The sequence below is a fragment of the Anopheles cruzii genome, chromosome 2 (assembly GCF_943734635.1).
Source record: "Anopheles cruzii chromosome 2, idAnoCruzAS_RS32_06, whole genome shotgun sequence".
Taxonomy (NCBI): Eukaryota; Metazoa; Arthropoda; class Insecta; order Diptera; family Culicidae; genus Anopheles; species Anopheles cruzii.
The window spans coordinates 30,095,548-30,120,482 of NC_069144.1; the positions used below are offsets into that span (position 1 = coordinate 30,095,548).

General features: G+C 45.8%; 2 protein-coding genes across 2 annotated transcripts; both read left to right on the plus strand.

Moving 5' to 3' along the window:
- On the plus strand, positions 1-23,474 carry LOC128278843 (uncharacterized). The gene is made up of 7 exons (XM_053017569.1): positions 1-1,280; positions 1,362-2,020; positions 2,265-2,406; positions 2,902-3,015; positions 3,473-3,563; positions 3,735-3,864; positions 23,341-23,474. Exons 1-7 carry the CDS (start codon positions 1-3, stop codon positions 23,445-23,447), a joined length of 2,523 nt encoding a protein of 840 aa, XP_052873529.1. The 3' UTR covers positions 23,448-23,474.
- On the plus strand, positions 18,666-20,405 carry LOC128268012 (uncharacterized). Its single transcript, XM_053004999.1, has one exon. The coding sequence runs from the start codon at positions 18,666-18,668 to the stop codon at positions 20,403-20,405; it is 1,740 nt and encodes a 579-aa protein (XP_052860959.1).
- Positions 23,475-24,935: the final 1,461 nt, after the last annotated feature.

A 24,935-nucleotide genomic window follows, 5' to 3' on the forward strand; every position in this document is an offset into this window, starting at 1 on the left:
ATGAAAGTTGATAAAGCTGTGTGCACGAATGGCACCCTCGGTGATCTGGGGCGGGCGATTCAGTTTGAGGCCGTGTTCTCGACGTTGGTCGAGAATAAGATGCTGGCGATCAAGCGTGAGTGTGAGTTCAAGAAGCGGCACAAAAAATCACGGCTCTTGCGCAAAGCTGTTTTCAACCGCAAGGTAACCACTGCCTGCTGCCATCAATCGGTAACTACATCTGCAAGCGGCAGCATCACTGCCGGAGATCCCGAAGGCGCCAGTGAGGCAGACTATGCCGATCACAATGGGACACTGGCTGAGCGTGCCGTCGGATCGGCTGGAACTAATCGGCACCACGACGATTCTGGTGAGTGGTGTACCTACGAGAGTGAAGATCGGAAAGCGAATGGGGCCATCGATAATTCCCTAATCAGCGATGACGCCGACGAGGTGATCGTTGAAATCGGCGACCTGTCGTCGTTGGTGGACTCCGATGGCAATGTGGTTGTGACGACGAATGCGGTTGACTCAGCCCGTAGGTTCCGGGCGGACATTTCCAGAGACGAATGTTACTCACCTAGCTTGGTACGTGATAATCCGGTGAACCTGACGCCAACGAGCTCTGATAGCGGTCAACCGTCAAACGCAGATGTCGGCCGGACGAGAGAGTCAACTGTGATCAAAGCAGGCGTGCTTCCGCAACGGAGCGATCAAAAGACTACAACGAGAAACCCGTCGGTGTTTGAGCCTATTTCGATCGAAATAGAACACGAATCGTTTGATCTCAACGATAGCGCAACGAACGTGGCGATAGAGCTGGACGGGGTCAGCAGTGTGTCGGGAAAACGGGGAAGCACTGCCTCCGAGCCGATATCGATCATCAAAAACTCGGTGGTCCAGCAACACGCCGCTGCCGCTTCTGCCGCTGGTTATCGATTCGGCACGGGTTCGTACCTGTCACCCGGAAGTGCGGTCAATCGGCTGCGTTTGCTGGAAGCTAAGTCGATAAGCGCTCAAAACAGTCCGATACTACGCCGACAGCGGACGACAGGTGCGGAGGGCCGGCACCTGACATTCAGCCCCGCAACCTATCGTCAGCATTCGTCGACGAAAACGAGTGCCATAGAGTGTGATAGCTCCGTAATGGATCTCAGCAAGGCGGAAGCGAACCATTTGCAGCACCTGCAGCAGCACCAACAGCACTACAACTCCACTGTGATAGTGAAGGATCAGAAGCTAGTACCGACGGCTGGTGACGGCCGGCGTACCGCGCGTGGTGGCACCACCAAATCCACACAGTTACTAGGAACTAATGGCGGTAGTAGTAGTAGCGCTAGTATGAAAAACAAATTAGCACAAAAAAATTGTAACAATCACAGTGCCATTGCGGACGATGACAATACCGCGCTCGGAGAACCCTTGGCAGAGTCTCCATCTACTCTAGGATTCATTGAAAGCTTTAATCAACTGACGGCATCCAACTTAGCTGTGATAGCAACGCATACCGCACGTCAATCACCGCCGGTTAGTGATACGGTTAAGCTGCAACATTGCCGACGACCGCCTAGGGGCACCACCACCACGTACTGTTCCGTGGGCGAGCTGAACAAACCTTACGTCCAAGACCCCTCCCCTTCCGCGTCACACAAGCACCCGCCGCCTGTGTACTCCTCGGTGGTGGACGAAACCTTAAGCACCTCGATGGTCAAAACCGCGGAACTGGCTAAGTCCATCACCAACTTGACTCGCGCATCGGGCAGCCAACAGCACCGCAAGGAGGGCAATTTCCTTCGACAATCAAGCTGTAACGTTGAGCTACACCACGGACCTACTACCTCCGGTACCGTCACCGGTGTACCTTCCCAAGTCGCGGCGGGTAACAGTTGCTACGCGCAGTGCAGCCGCAGATCAAACGCGAAAGAACATCACCATCGCAAGGGCAATGGAGCCGGCAGTTACGGTTACGGCGATTCCTCGTACATTATGGGCTACGATGTGAACGAAAGCGACGAAGACAAGCTAAACAAACGGAAATACAGTAAGTAGAAAAAGGAATGCAGCGTTTACCACGTAATAGTTTGAGTAGTGCCCTACGTGTCCCCAACCATTTGCTCCCTTTGTACGCACTACTTGTTCTTGTTCTGTACTCCACGTTAAAGACCCACGTTACGTTGCTGCACATATCTCGAAGCGACCACCGAAAGCCCAACTCCGCAACATTCAATGTCACTGGAACGGTCGATGTTCTCAAAGTAACTTTTTTACTCATCCTCCTGTTCTAGAATATTTGAAACGATGCTCTGATCCCGTCATTGTGTTCCCAACGACCAGTGGCAGCGGTGGTAGTGGCGGCGGCAGCGGCGGCGGCGGCGGTGGCAGTGGATTGCAGCACTGCATCCTTAGTCGTCCACCAAATCAGCTTATGTAAGTGTTGCTCACATTTGTGAAAATGTGATAGTGGCGTGAGGTCCCTTCAAAACCTCGTCGCCCTTTCCCTTTCAAACCTATCGGCAAAAACTGATAATCAGTCCATCTGATTGAGAAGCATAATTACCAAACTTATTTTAAACACACTTAATCCCATAGATCAGTTAACCATCCTTGATAGATTTGCCAAACGTGTTAAGAAATTGGAGGGATGTCCCTAACGCAACAATAGATACCACAAGAAAGATGTTAAAATGTTCTCCTGACTAATGAAGGCTTTTATTCCGTGCATCAAAGTCTGTGGAGGGTTCAATTGAGTTTAAAAGCAATATTAATGGATATAAAACAGCAACTTCAGTAAATAGTTTTCCCCAGCTTTCAGCTTTCCACGGCGTTAAACAACTTAATTTCTGGTCATTCCTTTTCTCTTTTCATATTGATATCTGCTATTGTGGTCGTCACAATAATATCATCATCCACGGGGCATTACAGCCAGTTTCCTTACGACGAAGATTTGATGTATGATATTTCGATGCAAATGGAGTCAGACTGTCACGGTGAACTCGATTCGATAGTGTCTGAGAAAAAGAAGAAACACAAGCACAGGTAAGAAGTGCCTCTACGTGCCGTTATTTGAGATTCTAAGTTGCAACGCACAGTCGGTTCCAACGGAGGTTAAGTGAACAAATGAAATTCGATGATACGCCAAACATCCATGCTTGGCCAACAATAGTAGCATAGGAAGAGCTGAATTCTGCTATGTCCACTTGTAGAGCTCTTCACTCAAGAGGATAGTCATGTATGCTAATAAGCGCTCCCTGGAGTAGTCTCGGGGGTCTCTCTTCAGCTATATCACATGCTTGTAACATGAGACTGTTGTCATTTCTAATCAGAACAGAGCTCTTCAGACGCAACATGCATACGTTCTACGGCCCCGCTCAAGTTGTCCTCTTACTGTGCACAAGAGAACCATTGTCAAGTTTTATTTCATGATAGTTTTTTTTTCTTTCGTGTTGTTTACATTCCTTTTGGGGCAATACATCACTGGATGGATGGCAAGCAGACATCATCATCACCACCATCGACACTGTAAGAAAACACGACATAAAAAGCGAAAAATCCTAGTACACGATTTGGACGACCAAAGCGTGAAGGTAAGATGGCAGCTCAATGTATCTCGATGTCGCTTGTATTCCGAAAGCATTCTTTGTGCACTGTTTTATCACCGTACATAGTTTACACCTACTTCCAAATGCGCCAATCCCGTCCTCATCACACAGTAGCAGCCACGTTGATGGAAGATATTGTTTTATTTTCATTTACAGGTGATAGACCCCGACGATCTGCCACAACGTGCCCGCTGGACGATCATAGCGACTGCTTGCTTACTGCTAATTATGTGCCTACTACTTGTTGGAATCACTCTGCGGATGGCTCCTATTATTGATGATATGGGTAAGTAGAAGGAGCTTATACTCCCTTTCGCTGTATACCGACTTCCTATCGCTGTATAGTTACGTACCTTAGTAACTCGCATACCAGACACTGCATGCAATACAACTTGCCCGCCTCGAGTCTTCACTCCAACTGACGGTTTGGGCCATCAGGAAAGCGTTCCGAATTTCCCGACATCCGAACGGTAAATGAGAAAAGAGCACCATCCGCCGGAAACGTGAAGTGGCAGTGGCCATGCGCTTGCGCTGACCATTGCTCTCCCAGCGCATTCCCACATGTCTGCTCACGAACCATTCGCATCTTCTCATATCCAGGGAAGTTCTCTGATTTATCGTTTCCTCTCGGTTTTGTGCCACGACCGACACAGATTTTACAGTAGAGAAATTAACTTTTCCGAACGCAATACGGTCTCTCGTGTTCGCCAATCATTGCGGTCTATTATTTGCCTTCTGTTCATAATGTGGGATGAATGCACCGCAAATGAGTTTGGTGGACAGAGGGCCGACGAACATCGCGTGACAATAAAAGGAGCATTATACGGGCAAACTACGGAATGAGCATCGTATCATCTGTTTTGGAATGCTGTTTAATGATGAGTACACTATTCTCAATTTGTATACTGTGATTTGTGACAGTACTGGTAGTAAATTCGTTGGACTTGCAAATCTACTAAAGCATTTAGAATGCTGCTAGAAATATGTTTATATTATATGATTGTAACTTTTTGAATGCTGCCTTTGTTAAGTTTTCGGTTTTACTACAAATGAAAGGGAAAAAGCGTCCGTCCGTTACCGATTTGTTGAGAATTGCATATGATTTGGACATCGACAATTTTGTTAGATGGCGCACCTCCAACAGAAGTCGATAAAGTCAAGTCGACAAAAGTCGACATAGGGGGGACATGGGCTTCAAAAAGTATAGTTGCAAAACGCGTTATTAGATTTTTATCTTCCTAGATAGATTCTTTAATCAACCGCTGGTGGCAAATCCTGGCCATTTGCGCTCTGATAGGGTGGAATCACCTATACCCTATAAGCCGTAAATCTGATAAACATTTTTAATGACGATTCCTCTTTCATCAGTTCGCATTGATCAAAGCGAGGTCGTTAACGAACGTTGCCAGAGACTGCCAAGGACATTGTCTTAAAGAAACTTCTTTTTAAATTAATAGACGCATGCTTTAGATCACTGTCCTGTAGGAGAAGTAGTAAAAGTTTGCAAAAACCTATACTATGTACAGTTTACCGACTAAATGGGGCTCACATAATAATTCGAGCTCGGAAAGCTAAGTTTAAGATTGCTTTTATTAACTTGCTTAAATAAAATAACTTACTGTTGGTTTGTAAAATAAGTAATTTGTTTTTCAGATTCAATTTTGAATTTCTATTTATAAAGGAGTATAGTGTCCTAAATATCTTTTCACGTTGCACTATTGCAGTATTATTTAAGTGTGTTTTAAAATTAAATTTTTGGTCTAAGTTTACTCCTAAATGTGTTACGGACTAGCTTCAGGGTATTTCGATGTTACTAATTAATATGTGTGTTTAGGATTTAGGAAAATCTGTCCGACTTAATATACAAAAAGCAGATTGCTCATCCCCATTGAAAAACTAGGGGCTTTTTCACCTTAGGTAGGGTGGATGGCAAGATATTGAAAGGACTTGGGGTAAGCACACGACCTTTCGGACCTCCAATAGTAGGTGAAAATACTCTCAAGTCACTGTCCTGTTGGAAATATTATTGTTCTGCATGAATGTCCTGCAGATGACGCATGAAACAGCCCTAAGTCCTAATTCTGAAGGTTATTGAAAAAAATTAATACCTGAACTTACCTGAAAAAAGTACACCAAGGTTTGTACCAAAAGTATGTGAGGTTCGACGAGTCATCTACTCTTTCATATTTCTTCTAAATTGCAACAATAAAACATCCTTAAATAGCCCTTAAATTAAGGACTGTAATTTTGTAGTACTTGACTTTGCGAAATTGTAAGCAAAGGTGAAGCGATGATTCAACAACGAGATTTCGATCCGAGCCTCGTGCTGGTATTTTAAATTTAATGGTTACTTCAATCGCCACTTCGTTGCGATTTGTGAGCGGCTGTAAAAATCAAAATAAGAAAAAGATTTGCCTTCCAGCGTAGCTTGGGGTTTTCTCCACAGACATCAACAACCTCGGCTTGCCGGGGGCTGTCCAATTCCGTACGCTGTTTAACAGATTATCGTCTTACTGCATTGCAATAGCTTCATTATTCTCATCCATCCTAATAAAAATATTTGTCAATCCGGATTAATTTTATTGCCAAACACCGAAATCTGTGATGGAACAGAAACCACTTTTAGGATCACTTTTCATCAGCTGAGCATCGTCTAGTATCAAATTGAGTTTAATATGTGTAACGACCGCTGGCGGATTGTTTGCACACTATCACCATGTAGTTGCCTCGCAAAGTGAATCCAATCCAACCAAAGCTCTATTCACTGCGCTCCCCATGTGGGAATGGCAAATTTCGTTACAGTTCCAGGAATACGACACCATCAGCTCCTTCGAGTGTATAATCGATACGAAAGACCAACAGGACACTGGGAACCCCGTTGAGAGCGAAATGAAAAACCATGTCGTGATGGTTTTATCGTCACCATCTCGACTCCTGATTCGTTCGACAAAGGCCTAAAGAGGGCGGAAAACGTTACAAAGAAAAATGCATTTCAACAAACAAAATGGCACGAACGGCTTCCGTCTCGACTTTGTGTACCAATATCCGCACTTTTGAAGCATCCTTCAAAATCATCTTTGCTCTCCTCTAGCGATAAAAGCCTGCGAATAGTTCAAGTGTCAAAGAAGTGTACCGACCATAGCCAGCATTGGCTTTGTGGTTCACTAGTTGATCGACCACCTGTTTGAATATTTTCCACAAAACGTTCTTCGCTGTACCGGACTTTTTTGTCGTTTGATGAAGAAAAATAAAGTCAAACCGAGAGAAAGCCAAGACCCAAATCTGGCAGGGTCGGAGAAAAGTAAAAACCAGTTCGCGTGACCAGACTTTCCGGTGGCTCTAATACACGGACGGACATGCACGGGCAAACTTACGGAGGGATGAGAACGTTTTTGGGTTGTTTTGGGTTTTTTGTACTGTACTTGTACTTAACCAGGGCACTGATATTTGCTAGTAACAGCAAAACTAATTATCTTCTCCACGCAAGCCGGTTTTTCACAATTAATAGTTTTTGAAGACATTTGTTTGAACCAATTATTCTAATTATTAAAAGGAAACGCTGCGACAAACACGGTCTCCGAAGATTCAGCATGGTACAATTCAGTTGTAACACTCCAAAGTATTGTTCTGGTACGTGCTTTACATAGCAGCGTGTATTTATTCTCGAGCGCAAGAACAAAGCTCCAGTACTTGGAAAGAACATGGCTCCGATTGATTATTGTTCATTGATATTAAGGTTACTTCCACCGGTTTACCGACACCCAAATTTAAAATCAAACCTACGCTTGAACACACGTCTGGGGGTGACAGAAAGCTCAAGTCAATCGAAATAAATGGAAATGGCCCATACCACAAAAAATCCTATTTACGGTGTTCGAATGTGCCGAACGTACTGAATTCGGTTTTACCGGAATTCGGAGTAAGTGACGAACAATTTCGAGGGTACAGAGTGTAACGTCGTTGTATTTTAAAGCCGATTGGGATAAAATTAGTATCAACCGAAAACGAACGTCCCTTAATGGAACGAGGGTAATGGAACCCTTCAAATACCGATCCGATCAGGAATGGAATGTGGAAAACGATTTAATTGGCTATACGTTTAAGCAGATTTGTATCGCTGTAACATTACATTACACAACGACCAACATTTTTTAAGGAGCACAGAAGCTTCTTAATCGGTAGGGTATTTTTGGATTATTCAGTTAGCTCACTGTTCTGGGTTAGTAAGGATATATGATTTTATCAACATCTCGATCCAGTTACATTCGTATTTATAGTACGTGGTTTAACGATATCAACGTCAGCGGTTAAAGATTTACAGTACACCCAGTACATCGTCTGGTGTTAACCTACACTACGATTCCCGTCCTCGTCATGAGCAAAAGGATGCATGGAAAGAATTTCGAGTTTCCGGACAAAATGTGCGAAAAAACGTTAAAGATCAGCGCATCAGCGAGAGCCAACGGGAATTCTTGTGCATCTAATACGACAGAAAGAATGCTAAATTTTCAAAGTACGTGAAATGACAACCATTTACAGAGAAACTGAAACAGCTCTGAGGAAGTAAAGAAAGTTGCATTTTTACCAGAAGAAGTACCTTTAAAACTGTTGGTTGAAGTTGGTGGTAACAAAGCAAGCGTCAAAGGTTCCGTTGTCAAACTCAAACTCTGTCAGTCAAACTGAAGTTGTTTCAATTATGTTTTTTTTTGTTATGGAACTATATTTTGTTTGTTTTTTACTTCTTTTGCGTATTTTAATAACACTGCAATTATCAAATTTACGTAGCTGTGGAACATGGCACTTTAAAAAAAGAAGTTTGCGTAACAAGCTAATGGGCGGGAACTTTTCGGAGGTCAGTAAGGTCTACTCATTTTAAACTGCACCCATGTGACGTAACAGCAGACTGACATCTTAAAGTTAAAACTTCGATTAGATGGCCATCATGAAGTGACAAGCACGACGAGCGTTGCGTTTTTGCGATTTCTCGCGGGATCAATTCAAAATTTGAACCTGTCAACCTGCGTACGTTACACTTACAGGTCTTTATCGTTATGCAATCGAAATACCATTTAGTGGTAACGATAGCTACTCGAATTGACAGGTTAGTAGAAGTAGCAGACGTGTACAGCAAAAGGACATCCAGCAATGTCTCCGCCTAAATCTGGCTGTCGTATGACTGGCGTCTGATGGGCGTACCGATAACCGTCTGATATGGGACCGTAGAAGTGCTCTAATCATCGTCACCCACGTGCTCATCGGAGATGTTATCAGAGTGGCTCAGCGACGTGAAGCCCCGTTGGCCCACCGTTCGGAGATATCCCGGAACGTCCTGTTCTTTTCAGTTTGGCGACCGTCCCAAGGAAACGTAAAGTTTATATAACCATATTTCACTCACGTCACGCGCAGCGTGGAGCTCAGATGTGCCGGCTCATCGGGCGCCGCTCATTTTCCTTCCAGTGAATCCCGCCAGGTTCACGTTCGTCGGCTCGAACGGTGGCCTCGCTCACCCATACTGTGCGGAAAACCGGTCACGTGGGAAGCCTCTCACCACGTCCACGAAATGGGTGTGTTTGGGCACTCTTTGTGATATGCATAAGCGTATGCGTGTGGTTCAGCTCGCACGGCATGCAGAATTATTTATACGGCAAATTGTTGCGTTCGCCCGTGCAGTCGGCGGTCGCAGTTGCAGTTCGGAGACGCAAAATGGAGCATCCACCGCAGGCTGCACCGCTTTCCTACACACGCGGCCAATTCTTATGACGTAAAAAGGGCGGACTTTCTGCAACACGAGCAATATTTGCGTGTGATTAGTCGGTTCTATTGCGTTCCTACTTTTTCACACCTTCTTTGTAGTCTCCCGCCTGGAGATCATCGTTGCAGGGGTTACTACATCTATAGTTCGCTTTAATCGACCAAAAGCAACATCCTGTGAATAAGTTCAGTTACTGAAACGTACCTTTCTGTAGACTAGTTAATTGTTGGATTTTTTCAAAGATCCCAAACCCTTGTCTGGTAAGGGAAAAACCCGAAAATGCGATATGATTCAACATTAATTGTTGAGAGTTCTCGTGAAGTATTTTAGCAATCAACCGGCTATCGGCTCCCTGTGCATATTGATTCAAGTCTTAGTCGTATGATTAAACAAATAAAATACAATCAGTAGAACTTTATTGATAATTTCACTCTCTTCCACACACACAAACATACTGACCCCCCCGTTGTCCTTTGTGACAAATGTGCAGATCTTTTGGGCTTATAAAGGGTGTGTCAAGCAGTTAAATGGCCTTGAGAAGGCGTCGCGACCCTGTACGTGGCTAGAACAATGTGTTTTCTACCCGCACAAAGCATTGTCTACACATACCCGTTGCAGGTGAACGATCTTCATTTGCAAAACAAGGCGAAAGGCGAAACGTACCAGGCGCCTCCATCGAATGAGCATTTTAGCGCGTGGTCCTTTTTGATTGATTTATGTAATGGGTTTGCCGCGAAGGTATTTGAAACGAAATATCACGTGTTTGATACATGTTGGCCATTGAAAAACTAATGATTTCGAACCTTCTACAACTGTTTCCGTTTGATATCGTGCACCGAGAGATTAACTGCTTAGCTGCTTGCAAGACACATATTCCGATCTTTTATTGGCCTGTGCAGTGTTTAGTGTTCAGTGCGTTTGCGCCAGTGTGCGTGGTTGATTATGGTATAGCCATTTTTAGGTTCGGATGTTGGGCGGGCTGCCCGTGCGTCCGTGCGTTGAGTGTCTGCTGGTCGGTTTTTGTAAATAAAAATAATCCCAGCAGACAAAAGAGCTCACGGTACACGGTACACGGGTTTTACTTTACGTTGCCGTTGCCGAACATGCTGCTACATGCTGGGGCAACATTTCAATATCCATCGAGCGGGTGCATCACTATAGGGCGCCAAAGTCGCCCGACTTGGCGACTTGAGAATGTTTCCGAATGCCACAGGCCGCCACACCGCAGCTGTAGGGCGCATTAATTATCTACCGGTCAACAGGTCACATGGTCACGGCGCTGGTGGCACTCAGCAACCACCCTGATGATGGCTCGCCGCTCGCTGATAATACTGTGTCTGTGATGGCTTCGCCAAAGAACGCCTTCGGCAGCACGGCTCCGAAAGGCTGTAATGCTCGTCCGTAGGATCCGCAGGTTCGCCTAACGCCTTCGAAAATTGCGAAATTGAACACGTTCACTGGAAGCACTCGCCGCTCAGGGGCGTGAGTGCACGATAAACCCTGAAACGTATTTTCCGTGCCCGCCCGAACACTGAGGGTCATTGATAAACCACTCACCGCGGCCGAAAGGATCTCAACGATTCAACATGTTCAACATGTTGCTTCTTCGAGTAGCTCAATGATTGCATCTTTTCAGTACTAGCTTGAAACCAAGAGCGTACAGATACCCGTTTTAGACTGTTACAACGTAAGAAAAGTGCCCGCCAGTGTGGCAACCGTTTTCTGTGGGCTATGTTGAGTTTTGCCCCTGTTCTAGCCTTTGCCGTGCGTGGCGTGAATGTGTGGAGCAATCGCAAAGTCAAACACAATTAGGAACGCTTGTTCAAATTCGTGGTACAACACCCTAAAGCGCCGTGTGTGGTGAGCGGCGCGAATCGTCGACAGTTCAAACGCAGAAAGCATTAATGATAGATGGCGCAGAAATCACAGACACAGACTATTGGGTGTTATCGGCAGTGCGCTCGATTGGTTGTATGTTCCAGCAACAGTATGCTGTTCGTATGGCGTCGTGTGTCGTGCGATCGTGTGCCCAAGATCGAAGCATTTCGTCAGCACGGTGCTATATGGTTCCACTCTCCTAGGATACAAAGGGAGAGAAAAAGGCGTGTTACACAAAAGCTATACCTGGAAACCCGTGCTCGATAGCTCGGTTGCTCGTGTGTTAGTGTACGGTGGCGGTTGGCTCGTTAATTACTTCACTGGTCTCCTACAATGGGCGTATTTGTAATTCTGGTTGCACTACGGACTACGGATGATAAATGAAAATACATCACTATAATGAGCTCCCAGGATATGCGTATGGAAGTTTTTTTTGTTACTCGAGAGTTTCCAAATTTCCAACAGTCGTGTTAGTGCGCTATCCGTAAAGTATCTGCTGGCCAACTGGGCCATTGCAAAACTGGCCATCATCGGCCTGCATTTTGATTTCGGCTCAAGTTTATGAAAAACAACGTGAGAATTTTGGTTGGAATGTTTACCATTATGCTGGGAAACTCTCTCTCTCTCTCTCTCCCCCCCTCTCTCTCCCTCTCTCTCTCTCTCTCTCTGTGATAACTAAAACTGCCTTCTGAACACTCATCGGAATGCCCAAAATCGGCCAAAGTGTGCATAACGGTTCTTGTAACGCCCGCCCCAGATCACAAGGTTGTTTGAAATCATCTATGGCGTGGAACAGGCGTCCGGATCTAAAAGTCTCAGCCCCTCACCGGCCAGGCCACAGTCGAGCTTAAAATATCGCCGTGTCGGTTGTTGTACACTGTTCCATTTTTATTAATCCCCCCGGTCGCCATAGGACAGCTTAACGGGACAAAACGGATATGGTCTATCGCAAATGACAGAAGAATTAGTTCGAGCGCGAGAAAAAAAGTGGATGGCAAATAAATATCACACTACACAGCAGCGGGCGCGCTCGCCCACACCGACCGTGCCCGTGACGGATAGGTATAATATATCGAGGGGGGAAATGCGCACAATCATTCGATTGTTGGTGGTGATCAACGGCAGGCGTGTTTAGTGAGTCGAACCAAAGGTTCTGCAGACGGCTAAGCGATTGCATAAATTTGCAACGATTAGTAAAACCCAAAAGAGCTGTTCATTTTATTCTTATATTTACATCAACGCCAGAGCCTGCTAAGGGAGCGCCAGCAGCAAGCGTCCTGGCCCTGTGGGCCTTAAACAGCCAAAATGAGTACTTTTTCGATCCTTGCTGAATATTACCATACCGCTGGACCGCTGACGAAGACGAATCGTGTGCTTTAACAGTTCAACAAACTCTGGAATGCCGAACGGGTGATTTATGCGGTGCTGTTGCTGACACTCGTAGCAAAGTACATTAAAATTGAAGGCATCGTTCGGAAACAGAAAGCTCAATGATGTGTTTACAAAGCACTGCTGTGACGTAGCCGAACCCCCTTGGTAGCCTTAAAAAAAGAGGCCCCAAATGCTCAGTTCTCAGACGTTGTTGGGTCTTGGATGGAGTGAACACCGTTATGCTGTGCATGGTCGCTTTTTAAAGATTTTTGTCACGCGCACATGGTTCAAACAAAATCACTACAACGGCGGCTTTGTTGTGCGGCGAATTCCCAGCTTCACCACGCTATTATGCACCATTGATTAACGTTCCATAAAAGACGTCATTTTGTGCCGCCATTTGTTGTTTGTAAACCCTACGGCGCACGGTAATGTATTACAGTGACGAGAGCGGCTTGTAAGGCGCAGATAAAAATGCTGTTGCTTGATTTACGTGTGTAATACCCTGCAACGAACGATTCTGTAAAGTGGCAGACGGTTTTGCATCTTTTAAAAAGATTTCTTAAATTCAAGAGAGTTAACTAGCTGTCACCTGCTGTAAGAAATTTTTCGAGCGAATTTTTAAATCAATCTAGAGATTGGATACCGATCGGCGCCGAGGATGTATCAGTCGTGTTTCGGCGTAAACCCGCCCCAAGATCTATCGAATCTGCCACAAACTTTCGGAAAAATACGACATAACACTCGTGGGGAGGCACATATGCCACTAGCACCGCCAGGATGACGGATGTAACATCGACACGAAATCCTTCGATTGCGGGGCTGCGTCGTACCAATAAAAGTGGTCCGGCGAGTGGAGAGTGCAAGGTAAAAATTTACCAATTTGGTGCAATCCATTAGCACAATTAACAAATTGCGGTGCAACTGCACCGTCGTTTTGTGATCACATTTTCGTCTTTCTACCATCAGTGGCTCGCTAGGTGGAACTATATTTTAAACTTATCCCAACTCGTGATGGGTTTGAATAAAATAGTATTTAGGCTCAAATGTAATGTAACCGTTTTATGCCACTATTTGGCCCCCTCAAACAAAAACTCAACGGTAGAATACTTGAGCTGTCCTGTGTGAGTGTTGCGATCCGGGCAAAGGAATAATTACAATGGATAGTTTAGCTGGTTACATTATTTATTATGATTGATTTTAAAGAACTCAGAAGTTGAAGCAGTGTAAGAGTTGGGTAGGGTTAAAGTTGGTTGAATCATTGCTTCGCAAACGACAGTTCAGTTCAATATTATCTTTTGCCTTATATAAATTTTTTATTGAATGCAAACGGTTCCCTTCGGTTGCCATTGCCGTAGTTAAGAGCATAACTGGTATTCCGCAAAGAACAATATAATTGTATCTTACCGTACATTTTGACGCTAATCCTGCAGTTGTAACGCTTTTTAAACGGACGGAGCGAAAAAGTAGCAATACAAGAAGGATACACGCCGAAAGTTGTACTTGGGTGCGATTTTGTTTCGAAAACATGTGAACCGCTCACAGATCGGGATCGTTCTTAAGCCGCTTGGCCGCCTTGTCTTGAATTTATTTTTGAGCTTTCTACTTTTTTCATTGATTTTTGTCTGACATACTTTTTGCCTGGATGTTTGAAATGGGCTAGCGAGCGCATCATATCAGGCCTGGCAATGGCCATGAAATGTGCCTTTCCGGCTGGAACCGAACGGGATACGGTAAAGGTATCGCCCTCAGAAACTCATCCTGCATGTGACACACACTGGTACCCTGCACCCTGACCGGTAATCCTTGAAAATTTTGAAACCCATCCCAGCTCGGCATAATGACGTACGCTACCCGGTGCTGCTCTACCGCGCCTGGTGCTAGCCTTCGTGCCCGCCACCATCCTGCCATCTTTCATTTCAAATTAACAGTGAGCTTAGAAAGATTGGCAGTGGCTCCGACCGCACCGAGACATGGTTTCGAAGTGACTGTACAAATGTAGCTTCATGGTGGGGCCCGACCCAGCCCGGCCCAGCCCGGCCCGGCCGGCAACACGGAAAACGGTGTGGGAAAATTTCTTATGCATAATTGCCGATAAACGTAGCACGGGATTGGTGGGACTCAGCGCGTGTAAATCTGGGCAGAAAAGAAATGGGAAATCACTCACTCTCTCGTCTCGGGTGATGCATTTTTAACCACTTCATGAACGTACCGAACGATGTTTGACTGTGTAGTGGTGGTTCAGGAACCGCACCTAGCGCTCCCAGCGCCCGTGGCACCATGCATGGGGTGTAGTTTGTTTTGTTTTTCCATCTTTCCCGGCAAGCGCACTAGGAAAATCACTAACCTAGGGATAAAGGTTCTATTAATAGCCTCGTTACACTACTCCGCACTCCGACGCGACCTTGCAAATACACCGGCCCGGCCCGGCCCGGCCCGGAGAGGGTGGCTGCGTTCTGGAACGTCGTCGTGCTTGTAATCGTCTTTCTCTGATTAGTGTTTATACAAACCCTTCAAAAGTCCGGGCTATTGGATGCACTGTGATACACACACACACACTCGCTGCACTGACTGACGGACTGACGGACCTCATAATAACACACTGGGCGCGCCGTTCTCGATAGGGGAATGACGAAAACGGGTTCCACAGTTTGCACAGTTTTTCCACGTTTTCCGTTCAAACGGAAATGTTACATAACAGAAAACGGCGTTTGATTTTTGCCTGACATCGATTCGTTCTGGGCGAGGCCCAACGGGCCCCCCCGGGTCCTGTCCAACCTCTAATACGAACTATTCATTTAGGGCACGCAGAGTCCCCGACCTTTCCGTCGTGGTCCGCTTACGGTGTCCGTAGTTTTGTGCTTCACATTCTACCGCCTTGTGCACGGTCAGCATGACATTGTTGCTTGTGGGTTTCAACCGTCCCGAGAAGGGACGAGGACACATACATCCAGTGCTGTGCGATCCAAGCTGATCCGGCGGTGGAGGAATCGAAACTGTGTGACATGTGTGTGACAGTAACGAATGCTGCCAGCTCTTTGGCCACCATCTAGTTTACTGGCCGTACACCAGAACTCCCCGCGCAGTGTTTCAAGTCGCGCCATACATCGGCTTCTATGTTTTTTTTGTTTCGCCTGTATAAGTTCCCCGTTCATCCGTCATTTCAACTGCGTTGTTAATGGTACTGGGAGATTTGGGTTAGCAAGCACTTCAATGGCCAGGCTGTGAGCGTCTTGAAATTGAAAGAAGAACAATCCAGTTGAATTGGCCAAACGATGAGGCTATCAACATCAAAAGGTATTGTTGTGCGTGTGTGATTCTCGGATTATGCCACCCGCATTACGAATGAGTGTCAGATCGCCCCGGCTTCCCGTTGTCAGCATGACTTAGTAGTAGTTGCTGCGAACTACAAAACCATTCACCGTCGATTTACACTCGTCACTATGTATTTACGCGGGCTACGTGTATTCGATTTTCGATTTTTTCTGTGGCGTTATGTTGCTACTCATCTTCGGCCATTTTGAGTGATTAGTCAATTTTTAAGTAAACTATTTAGTCATTCCATTTCGACTTCCTCGTAGAAAAACGAAGGGCTGCCCAGCCAATACGTGTCCCATCGATGAAAATGAATTATATTCGGAAAGAACCAAGTCTGGTGAATAACGCGAGGAGGTATAGCAGCTCCCATCCAAGTGATTTGATAGTATCCTGAAACAGTTTTGTTTTTTGGGGACATGGAAGTCTCAGGCCACGGGCGACCAGGCGCCTCCATTTCAGAAAACAGGAACGGCTTTTTGGTCGTTTTCGATCAATGCATGGTACAAATTGATCATTTGTTGTCAGTAGTGATCGGAATTAACGTTTTCATCAGGTTTTAGGAGCTTGTGAAACACCTTTCTGTCCCATCAGAAAGTCCGTTTTTTGGAGTCCTTCAAGGCTTTTTTTTGTAAAGTCAAAATCGCTATTTTGGAATTTTTTAAACCACTTAAAGCACTGCGATCTTCCAAACACAAGTCCCGACAAGCATTTGGTGCGATTCCGAAGCAGTTTTCTTCAAGAGGAGCAGAAAAATTATAATCCCCGCAAAACGTCATTTTCAGACACAAAAGTTGGCATGTTCGAACCCTTTCAATGATGGGTTGCAAACCGAGATATTTTTTTTCGACCTGAAATCATTTACCTGATGTCAACAAAAGGTAATGATGAATGAACCGCTAAACTGGGAAGTCCCAATCGACAGGTACAGCCATCTTTTTAACAGTCCCGATCTCAACGCACACCCCTGGTAGTAGTAGTTGCTGCGAACTACATAACCATTCACCGTCGATTTATACTCGTCACTTTGTATTTACGCGGGCTAGGTGTATTCGATTTTCGATTTTTTCTGTGGCGTTATGTTGCTACTCATCTTCGGCCATTTTGAGTGATTAGTCAATTTTTGACAGCTGTTTTGCTTGGACGTGTTTTGGCTCAACGGCTACTTTTGTGTCTACTCCAAAAGTAATTGACCACGAAACGGTAATTTGAGTTTTGGAAACAAGAAAAAGTCACGCGGGGCCAGACCTGGGGAATGGCTGTAGCTATGACATCATTTGTGGGCCAAAAATACGGGTAGAAAAAACGATGTGTAACCAGGGACGCAAAAGCCAATTTTTCTCTTCCCACAAATCCGGGCGTTTGTGGTGGATTGCTTCGCGCAAATTGCGCATAACTTGCAGGTAATATTCCTTATTGACCGTTCTATTCTTTGGCAACAACTCATGAAGCACCAAAACACTGCAATCGAAGAAAACTGTAAGCAAAACTGTTCACATTCGATCAAACATGTCTCTACGTGAGTTCACAGCTTCTCGGCCCTCTGAGATCATTTTGAACCACCGATAAACGCTGCTTTGGGTAATAATACCTTCACCGTAAGCCAGAGTCAACATTTGGTTTTACATCGCGCTTTCAATTTCAATTTTTACACACAATTTGATAAAGATTCCATTTTACGTAGCAACGATGAACCAAAACACGCCCAAGCTAAACATCTGTCAAAAACTGACTGATTACTCAAAAGGGCCGAACTTGTCAACATATCGAACATATGTACGTAGTTCGCGTAAAAACAAAATTATCAGAACTTTTTGAACCCACAACATATATTAAGGATATTAAGGATCTGTGACAACAATTGCATGTTAATGAATTATAAACTACTGATGACGGTTCTGAGCCAATACTTGGGAAAACAAGATTAGTGTAAGACTCACCACCTCAATCGAATGTACTAAAAAAGATGTATAAACGTGCGTAATAACAGAACGGGTTACTGTCCGTAATATCGCATCATAACGTCGCAAAAATCGTAATGACCGCTACCCGGTACCGTTTTGCTCTTCACAGCCACAGCCAACATTTTGGAAGATTGTATTGTTGCCAGTGTTGCTCACAACCACTCAAACCCGAATTCGTAATAAGTGCCATATAACATTAAAAACCATTTTAAATCAAAAGGCTAGAAAGCGTTAAACGTATTCGTGCGCCGTTCGCGTATGTATACACCGCCGGCAACCGACAGGTGATAAATGGTCCAACGGATACTGCGCGCGTCTGCATGGTGACAATAATTATACCAGTTTATATAGGAGAGGCCGCGTGTTTGTAACACTACACTCTCCCGGACCGACCGACCCGGAGTACCGAGCACGCCGAGGCGCGTGTACGTTTGCCAAATGAGCGACCTGTCCAGTGCCATAGTCGTCTTCCGAAGTTGTTTAGTAGCGGTGGCGAGGATCGTTACAGAATGGCTGTGCCCTTGTGCCGTCGCTACCGATTTCACACGCCCGTCGCGCACTAGACCGTTCCGGCTGGTGTGAGAAGCACTGAACTCAGTTAACGTTAGCACCTGTTACGCGAGTGTGGGAGTTCCAGCAGCTGCCTCTGGAACGTAGACGTAGCCGGTTTCCTAGCTGCCCGCAACGCACCTCGCCAGAGGGGCGCACCAGACCAGCGTCGCCATAGAACCCAAACGCAAAAGCCGTCGAACCCACCACGCACCGTCTGCGTACGACGAGACGTGGGCCCAACGAAGGCTGGTCAGCATGGCCAAGGTTTCAGCCAGCTCCCACCAGGATCCCACGATAATCGATATGATGGAGATCAGTAAAAAACGTCCGCCAAAGCTGAAGTCAGCCGATCGTACCGTTTCGATGCGGATCGACAACTACTCGCCCCGGAGCGCCCCAGCAGCCGGTGTCGGCGATCCTTGCGAAGGTGGTGCCAGTTTTGCCGGAGGCAGCAGTCCCATACTGTTGGACAGCAGCCTGATCGTGCACCACAGTCCCGTCGAGCGCGTGTCCCCGGTGGCAATGAAGAAACATTTGCCGGACCCGAAAGTGTTCATCCGCAATGAGGCCTCACCGACGTCGCTGAAAGTCGACGATCCCTGGAGCATAGCCCGCAAACAGTTCCGTCGATCCGACACGCTGCACGTGTACTCGCCCTCCATGCACCAGCTCCGCAAGGCCACGTCGTTCCACTCGCGCTCCAATAGTGGCGGCAATCCGGACGAGATCGTGGCCGCGCCCATCATCCGGCACAGCAGCGTGCGGCACACACACATCTACCCGAGCGAGTACCTGGTGAAGCAGGACAGTGCCGGAGCCGGCAGTGCCGCTGGCGATGCGGACGAGAAAGCGCTCAGTCCTGTGGCGGCTGGCGGGTCCAGCTATCACCACTCGCCGAACGTGGGCTCGAACCGGCGTAACTGTCACATGCACCGGTCGTTTAACTTCGATCAGCAGCAGAAACGAAACGCTGCCTTCCTGCGGCGAGACTCGGTAAAGTTCCACTCGCTGGGCGACGACATCCCGTCGGAGGTGATCGAGCGGAGCCCGAGGGAAGGCAAGAAGTTTAGCTCGGCCAATGCGTCGCTAGAGAACGAGATCTACCGGTCGCGCAGCAACAGCCGGACGGACAAGAAGGGCGAATCGTTTTCGGACTTTGTCAGTCGCCAGAACAGCAAAAAGTACAACCAGAAGAACAGTACGATCAGCCTGGACCGGGCGCTGCCGTACGTGGCCGGCAGCGGCGGCGACAGCTTCCGGCGGTCGCTCATGCAGCACTCGAACGTGCATCTGCTCAGTCCGAACCAAACGTTCGTCGATGACTTTAAACCGCAAAAGTCACCGATCTTTGACCAGAAAAAGTCCTACTCGTTGCGCTACAAGAACGGCCGCCAGGACGCGCGGGACAATTTTAAGGCGAAAAAGTCCAAAAGTTTTATCGTAGACCTAGAGCCGCCCCACCCGGCGATCATCAGTGCCACCAGTAGCCCGTACCGGAAGAACAGTATGGCGTTCACCGCGGACGAGGCGGACAAGATTTACAAGGCGTCGCAGAAGCTGTCCTCCAACCTGATGCTGGACGGTGCCGGCCGAGTAGACATTTCGCCGATACCGATGGACATTATGGACATCAACTACGGTGTCATCATGAAGACGTACCAAATGAACCGCCAGAAACTGTTGAACGCCCCGCCCAAGGGGCGCCGAAAATTTGCCGATTCGCGCAAGAAGCTCGAGGGCGGCAGCTTCGACGATGACACCGAATCGTCCCGGAAGCGGAAGCGCATCGTTTGCTTCGTGATGGGCGTCTTCCTGGCCTTGGCGCTGCTGAGCGTGCTGGCGGTGCTCGTGACGCTGACGCACACCAGCTCGGGCAGCAGCTCGGCCACGCAGTCCAAAACCCAGTATACGTTCGCCCGCGACACACCCATACACGCCATCCCCACGTACATGGTTTCGAAGGACTCACCAAAGCACTACAACGGAGGCAATTGATGCAGTAACGTTAGTCGCATCAGCTTCCCTCACAGCGGCACGCCGATGCAACGCTGGCAGACACGAGGCAGTGCCGATGGTGGTGGCGGCGGCGGCGGCGGTGCGGGTGAAATGATCCTATGTCTGCTCACGACGCAGTACAGTTAGTGACGTCTGGGGCGTCGTCAGGCGCCATCGCCACCATAGTCGCATCTACTGATCTCGCATTGGCCACCAGTTGGGGGAACACGATCGAAGTGTCGACCAATACCCCAGTCGCTAGCACGCGACTTTCCCCAGCTACGGCAGCGGCCCGAAAGGCGGCATCAACTAGGACAACTGCTACAGAACGTCCGCGTGATCGTAGCTCCACAATATCCAACGAAGTGCCAAGGACGACCCTAACGAGGGCGGCCATATTAAAAAAAAAAATCAACACAAAACAATCGCAGCAAACTGGAGGCTTACGGCAGCAGCCAATGCCAAATTTTTTCGTAAATCGGGCCACGTTTCTCGAAAAAACCGAAATGGGATTGAACTACTCGGCGTCGGCAGAATTGGCAGAATACTAAAAAAAACGAAGAACGTTATCGGTCATGCAGGGCATAAGTTTATAGCGACAGCATATTACGCGGATAGAGAGAGGGTATAGCAGTGATGACATTTTGAACATAGGTCACCCAGCGACGGCGTTCCTCCGGACCCACTAATCTTAAAGCATGTTAAACACGATGTTTTCGTGAGTTAGTAGTAGTGTTAAAACAATAATAAACACTCAAGTTGAACATAACAATTGAAGCATAAAAAGTACAGAAGAAAAAAAAACAAACAAACTATAACACAATGATAAACGACGGGACGGAGCTAGTCAAGAAGACGTAATAAATAAATATTAAAACAAACACACTATAAAGGAAAGTATTACACTACGCATAAAAACAGAGCATTCTCATGCTAATACCGAAACAACTAAATTGCTAACAGCTAACTTTTAAACAACAAATCTAAAAACAAACATACGCTCAAAAAGTCGTCTTTTAAAAAAAAAACTATCATAAACAATACAAAACTATAATAAACGAATCAAACCTATAATCAAAAGCACCATTATCGGCGGTATACAAGTAAACAAAGGCAAACAAATAAACAAATAAAAACACAACACACATTATAGTAAAAGCGTGAACATGAAATCGAATGTTTTCTGGTTGTGTGCATTGGCATTGCAGCATGCTGTGCGAACTAAACCTAACAAGTGAACCATTAAAACCTATACAGTAAACTGGAACCGATTGAGTAGTGAAATCCACTATCCGCTAACAAAGGAGACACACCTAACAATGCCTTAGAGAGGTTCTGACGGGCAGCTCAGTTCGGTTCGTACCTTTCACATTTGCATTATGTATGCCATCCACTGTTCGGCGAGCACACTGTTCCGTTTCGGTCCTCCACGCGTTTTTGTGTATGTTTCAACACTGGAAATGCGTTAACAATAATATGTGGCTCTTCCAGTACACGAACCAGTGACGGAGGAGAGCTGGGCCACTTTACACACACCCACCAATTGTGCAACGAGAATCTCTTCTCATTCTTAACCGCATTAGTAATATTTAACGAATACTTCAACGCCAGTGGCCTTATGCGAAGGTATAGCACGACCGATAGTGTAATTACACTGTGTGAGCCCTAGGAGACCTAGCAGCACAATCAAAGTCTCCACATTCGGTGCAATCTATTCATTGAACTTTCGAGGAACCCAGTTTACCCAGGTAAGATTTCGATGGAGAAGTGATGTGGAAATTGAACGACAAACATGATTCTTCGAAGCGAGCTCCTATGCTAAATATCTAATAATGTGCTCATAATCCATCCGCTTTTAAAGCCGTCAGTCGAAATTCGTCATTGTCGAGAGTGAACAACGAACTTAGTCTGGACCATCTCCCAGATAACCAGATTATGCTATTCCAAAAAATGTTCAAAGATTCTATGAAAACTGCAAAACATATAAAGCAATCTAATAAAGCACCGAAAACATGTAAATGATCTAGAATCACCATCGCAACTCATGATGAAAGCATCTGACCTTCAATAAAGATGCAAATAATTTCTATCGAGTTAGTGTCCCTTGTCCAGGGCGCTTACAAAACGTGGTTCGAACACTATGAATTCTGCATAAGGTTTGCTAGAAAGATTGCTTGCTAAGTTTGCTAAATATAGCGCACAATACTAACATTAAACCTTTTTTAGCCCAATGCGAATACGAAGCGCAGTGATTGAAGTATAAGAGAGTTGAATGGCGAGTCTCTGCATAGCTCTCCAGTACCTTTCCATCAGGGATCCAATGCATAATTATCTAATAATTTTTGGGCAAACTGTAGCGTGGCAACTTCAAAGACGTCCTCTGCATGCATTGTAGCATGGAAATTAAATTGGTTTCTCTGTCCGCTGGTCTGTTTCGAGTACCGAGTGCCGCACCGAATAAAAGGACTGGTTAATTTGACATCATCAACAATTGATGTGGGCGACGAGTAGTGGGCTTATATTAATGTACCTAAGATCACGTATTTGGTAGGAAAAATCAGCAAGGATATAAAACCGCACAGGATCGTCCCCGTATAGAATGTCGCTGTACGAGATCTTTCGTTAGCTTCTTAAGTCAGGCCACGCCTGAGACCAACAAAGTGACGTTGAGGTTCTCAGTTGAGAGGTCTTCTGTTGGATTGCACTTCCCAAACACCACCGGAGAAAAGCACTTGGGAATTGCTAGAACTTTTACACATGTTATTTTACTGATGTTCTATTGTAGCTACTAATTGAATATTTTAATTACTAATTGAGTGTGCTACCTTGACCAAAGTGTTGGGGGATGCCACTCGAACTAGATACCGACCTCTGCTACGCACCTGTCAGCGGCAACTTCTCAAGCTCTACCTCTGTTACTTATTGCTCGTTTCAGTACGCCAAGAGAACGAACGACTTATGCGCGAGTCCCTCGACAGGGCGAAGATGATCAAAAACTACACCGAGTACAACAGGATGATTGGTGGCGACGAAACTCCTTAACGATTTATGATCCACACGATGCCGCACGCATTGTTACACTTCATAATTCAATTATAATACTCCTCCGCAAGCAGGAGCGTCTTGGGCAATCATTGGAAAAGACCTTCATCCATCATTCGGCGCTCGTGCATGGCAGCTGAGTACGAGACTCGACAAGACCATCGAAAGTAATTGTCGCTAGTCGCTACGGTTCACCAGGTGGCATCGCTCTTAGGAAGCCGGTAAAGAGATCGCAACTGTCGAAAGCACTTGATGAAAACTGCCGTTTTCAGTCATTTGAAAATCAAATCATGGTACTCAGTGTTGTTTTCGTCGTTTTTTGCCGACTGCTTCCGTTTTGGTAACTTGGTCTATTTCACACACGGTTTCATTAGGTTCTGTTACGCCCTGAGTTAGAATTGAAATAATCAAAAAGTTTCCCGACAATTGTTTACATTACAAGGGGACAACATGCTCGTGGAAATCTTACCTAAGAATTAGGAATGGAATGCTATGAAACAAATTTCTAATTTTCAGCTTTGCAAGATAGTTGGGCTGGGAATTGGACATTTGTGTGCCAACATACCACGTAGCTACGTTAAACAAATTGTTTAGATGCAGCAAGAATAGTGGGTTAATGAGCTGAAAAAACTTCACAAAACCAGGAGAAAAATTAAGCACCACGAAAAAGTTCAGATTTTATTTGTTTTTAACTCTTAAAGAACGGACTGAGCCCTATTTATTAAATCTGTGCTTTATTCTATCGACATAACATATTTTTAAAACTACGCATCATGGAAGATGCAGGTGGCGTGGTTTTCCTCCAATGCGCAATCGCCTTATCCCGGGCAGTTTAGATTGTACTCAATGGTTTTAAGTATTGCAATTAGTCTCCAACGGCACCAGGGCTCAAAATCCTTCAGGATCGAACTGTCATTGTCAGATTGATTTGCGATGGTTTTGTAAAGCGATGGTAGTCTGGTAAAGATTTCTGATTCCAAACATAGTAGCCGTCTGAGACACAATCAATGTATGGGATCATAAACAAAGTTTACATTAAAACAAGAAATCGTAACTGCTGGTTGAAAACATTCATACACTTGAATTCCTTGTTGGGAGCGTACCGTTTAGCTTTTAAGTACGCAGATTCATTTTTCACAACACCGATTCTATGTGTATTGAATCTGACTAGGTAACAACATGAGTTCATTACTTTATTAATGGGTTAAAAGGCACTTCAATTCAAATTATGTTCCCCCTACTTCGGGTCAATTTGATACAAAATCAATCACGGAGAGATAGATCACAATGGCCAAAAGTCAATTTATACCACTACCAACTTTATATCATGCTCAGCTTTGGTTAACAACCATAGTCAACTAACTCACGAATGCAGGTACTTATCGTAGTAGAGAGTGGACCAAACTGCAATGTTCATTGTACAGAGCTGCTGGAGGTTTGCGTACACTACTCTTACGATCTTCATACTAAGCGCCAAATACTTTTCTA

Excerpts from the sequence above, each read along its gene's own strand:
- LOC128268012 (XM_053004999.1), top strand. The coding sequence starts at position 18,666 with ATGGCCAAGGTTTCAGCCAGCTCCCACCAGGATCCCACGATAATCGAT.
- LOC128278843 (XM_053017569.1), top strand. The coding sequence starts at position 1 with ATGAAAGTTGATAAAGCTGTGTGCACGAATGGCACCCTCGGTGATCTG. Across the intron at positions 3,564-3,734 it reads TGGACGACCAAAGCGTGAAG|GTGATAGACCCCGACGATCT; the intron begins GTAAGATGGCAG and ends TTTCATTTACAG. Across the intron at positions 3,865-23,340 it reads TCCTATTATTGATGATATGG|TACGCCAAGAGAACGAACGA; the intron begins GTAAGTAGAAGG and ends TGCTCGTTTCAG.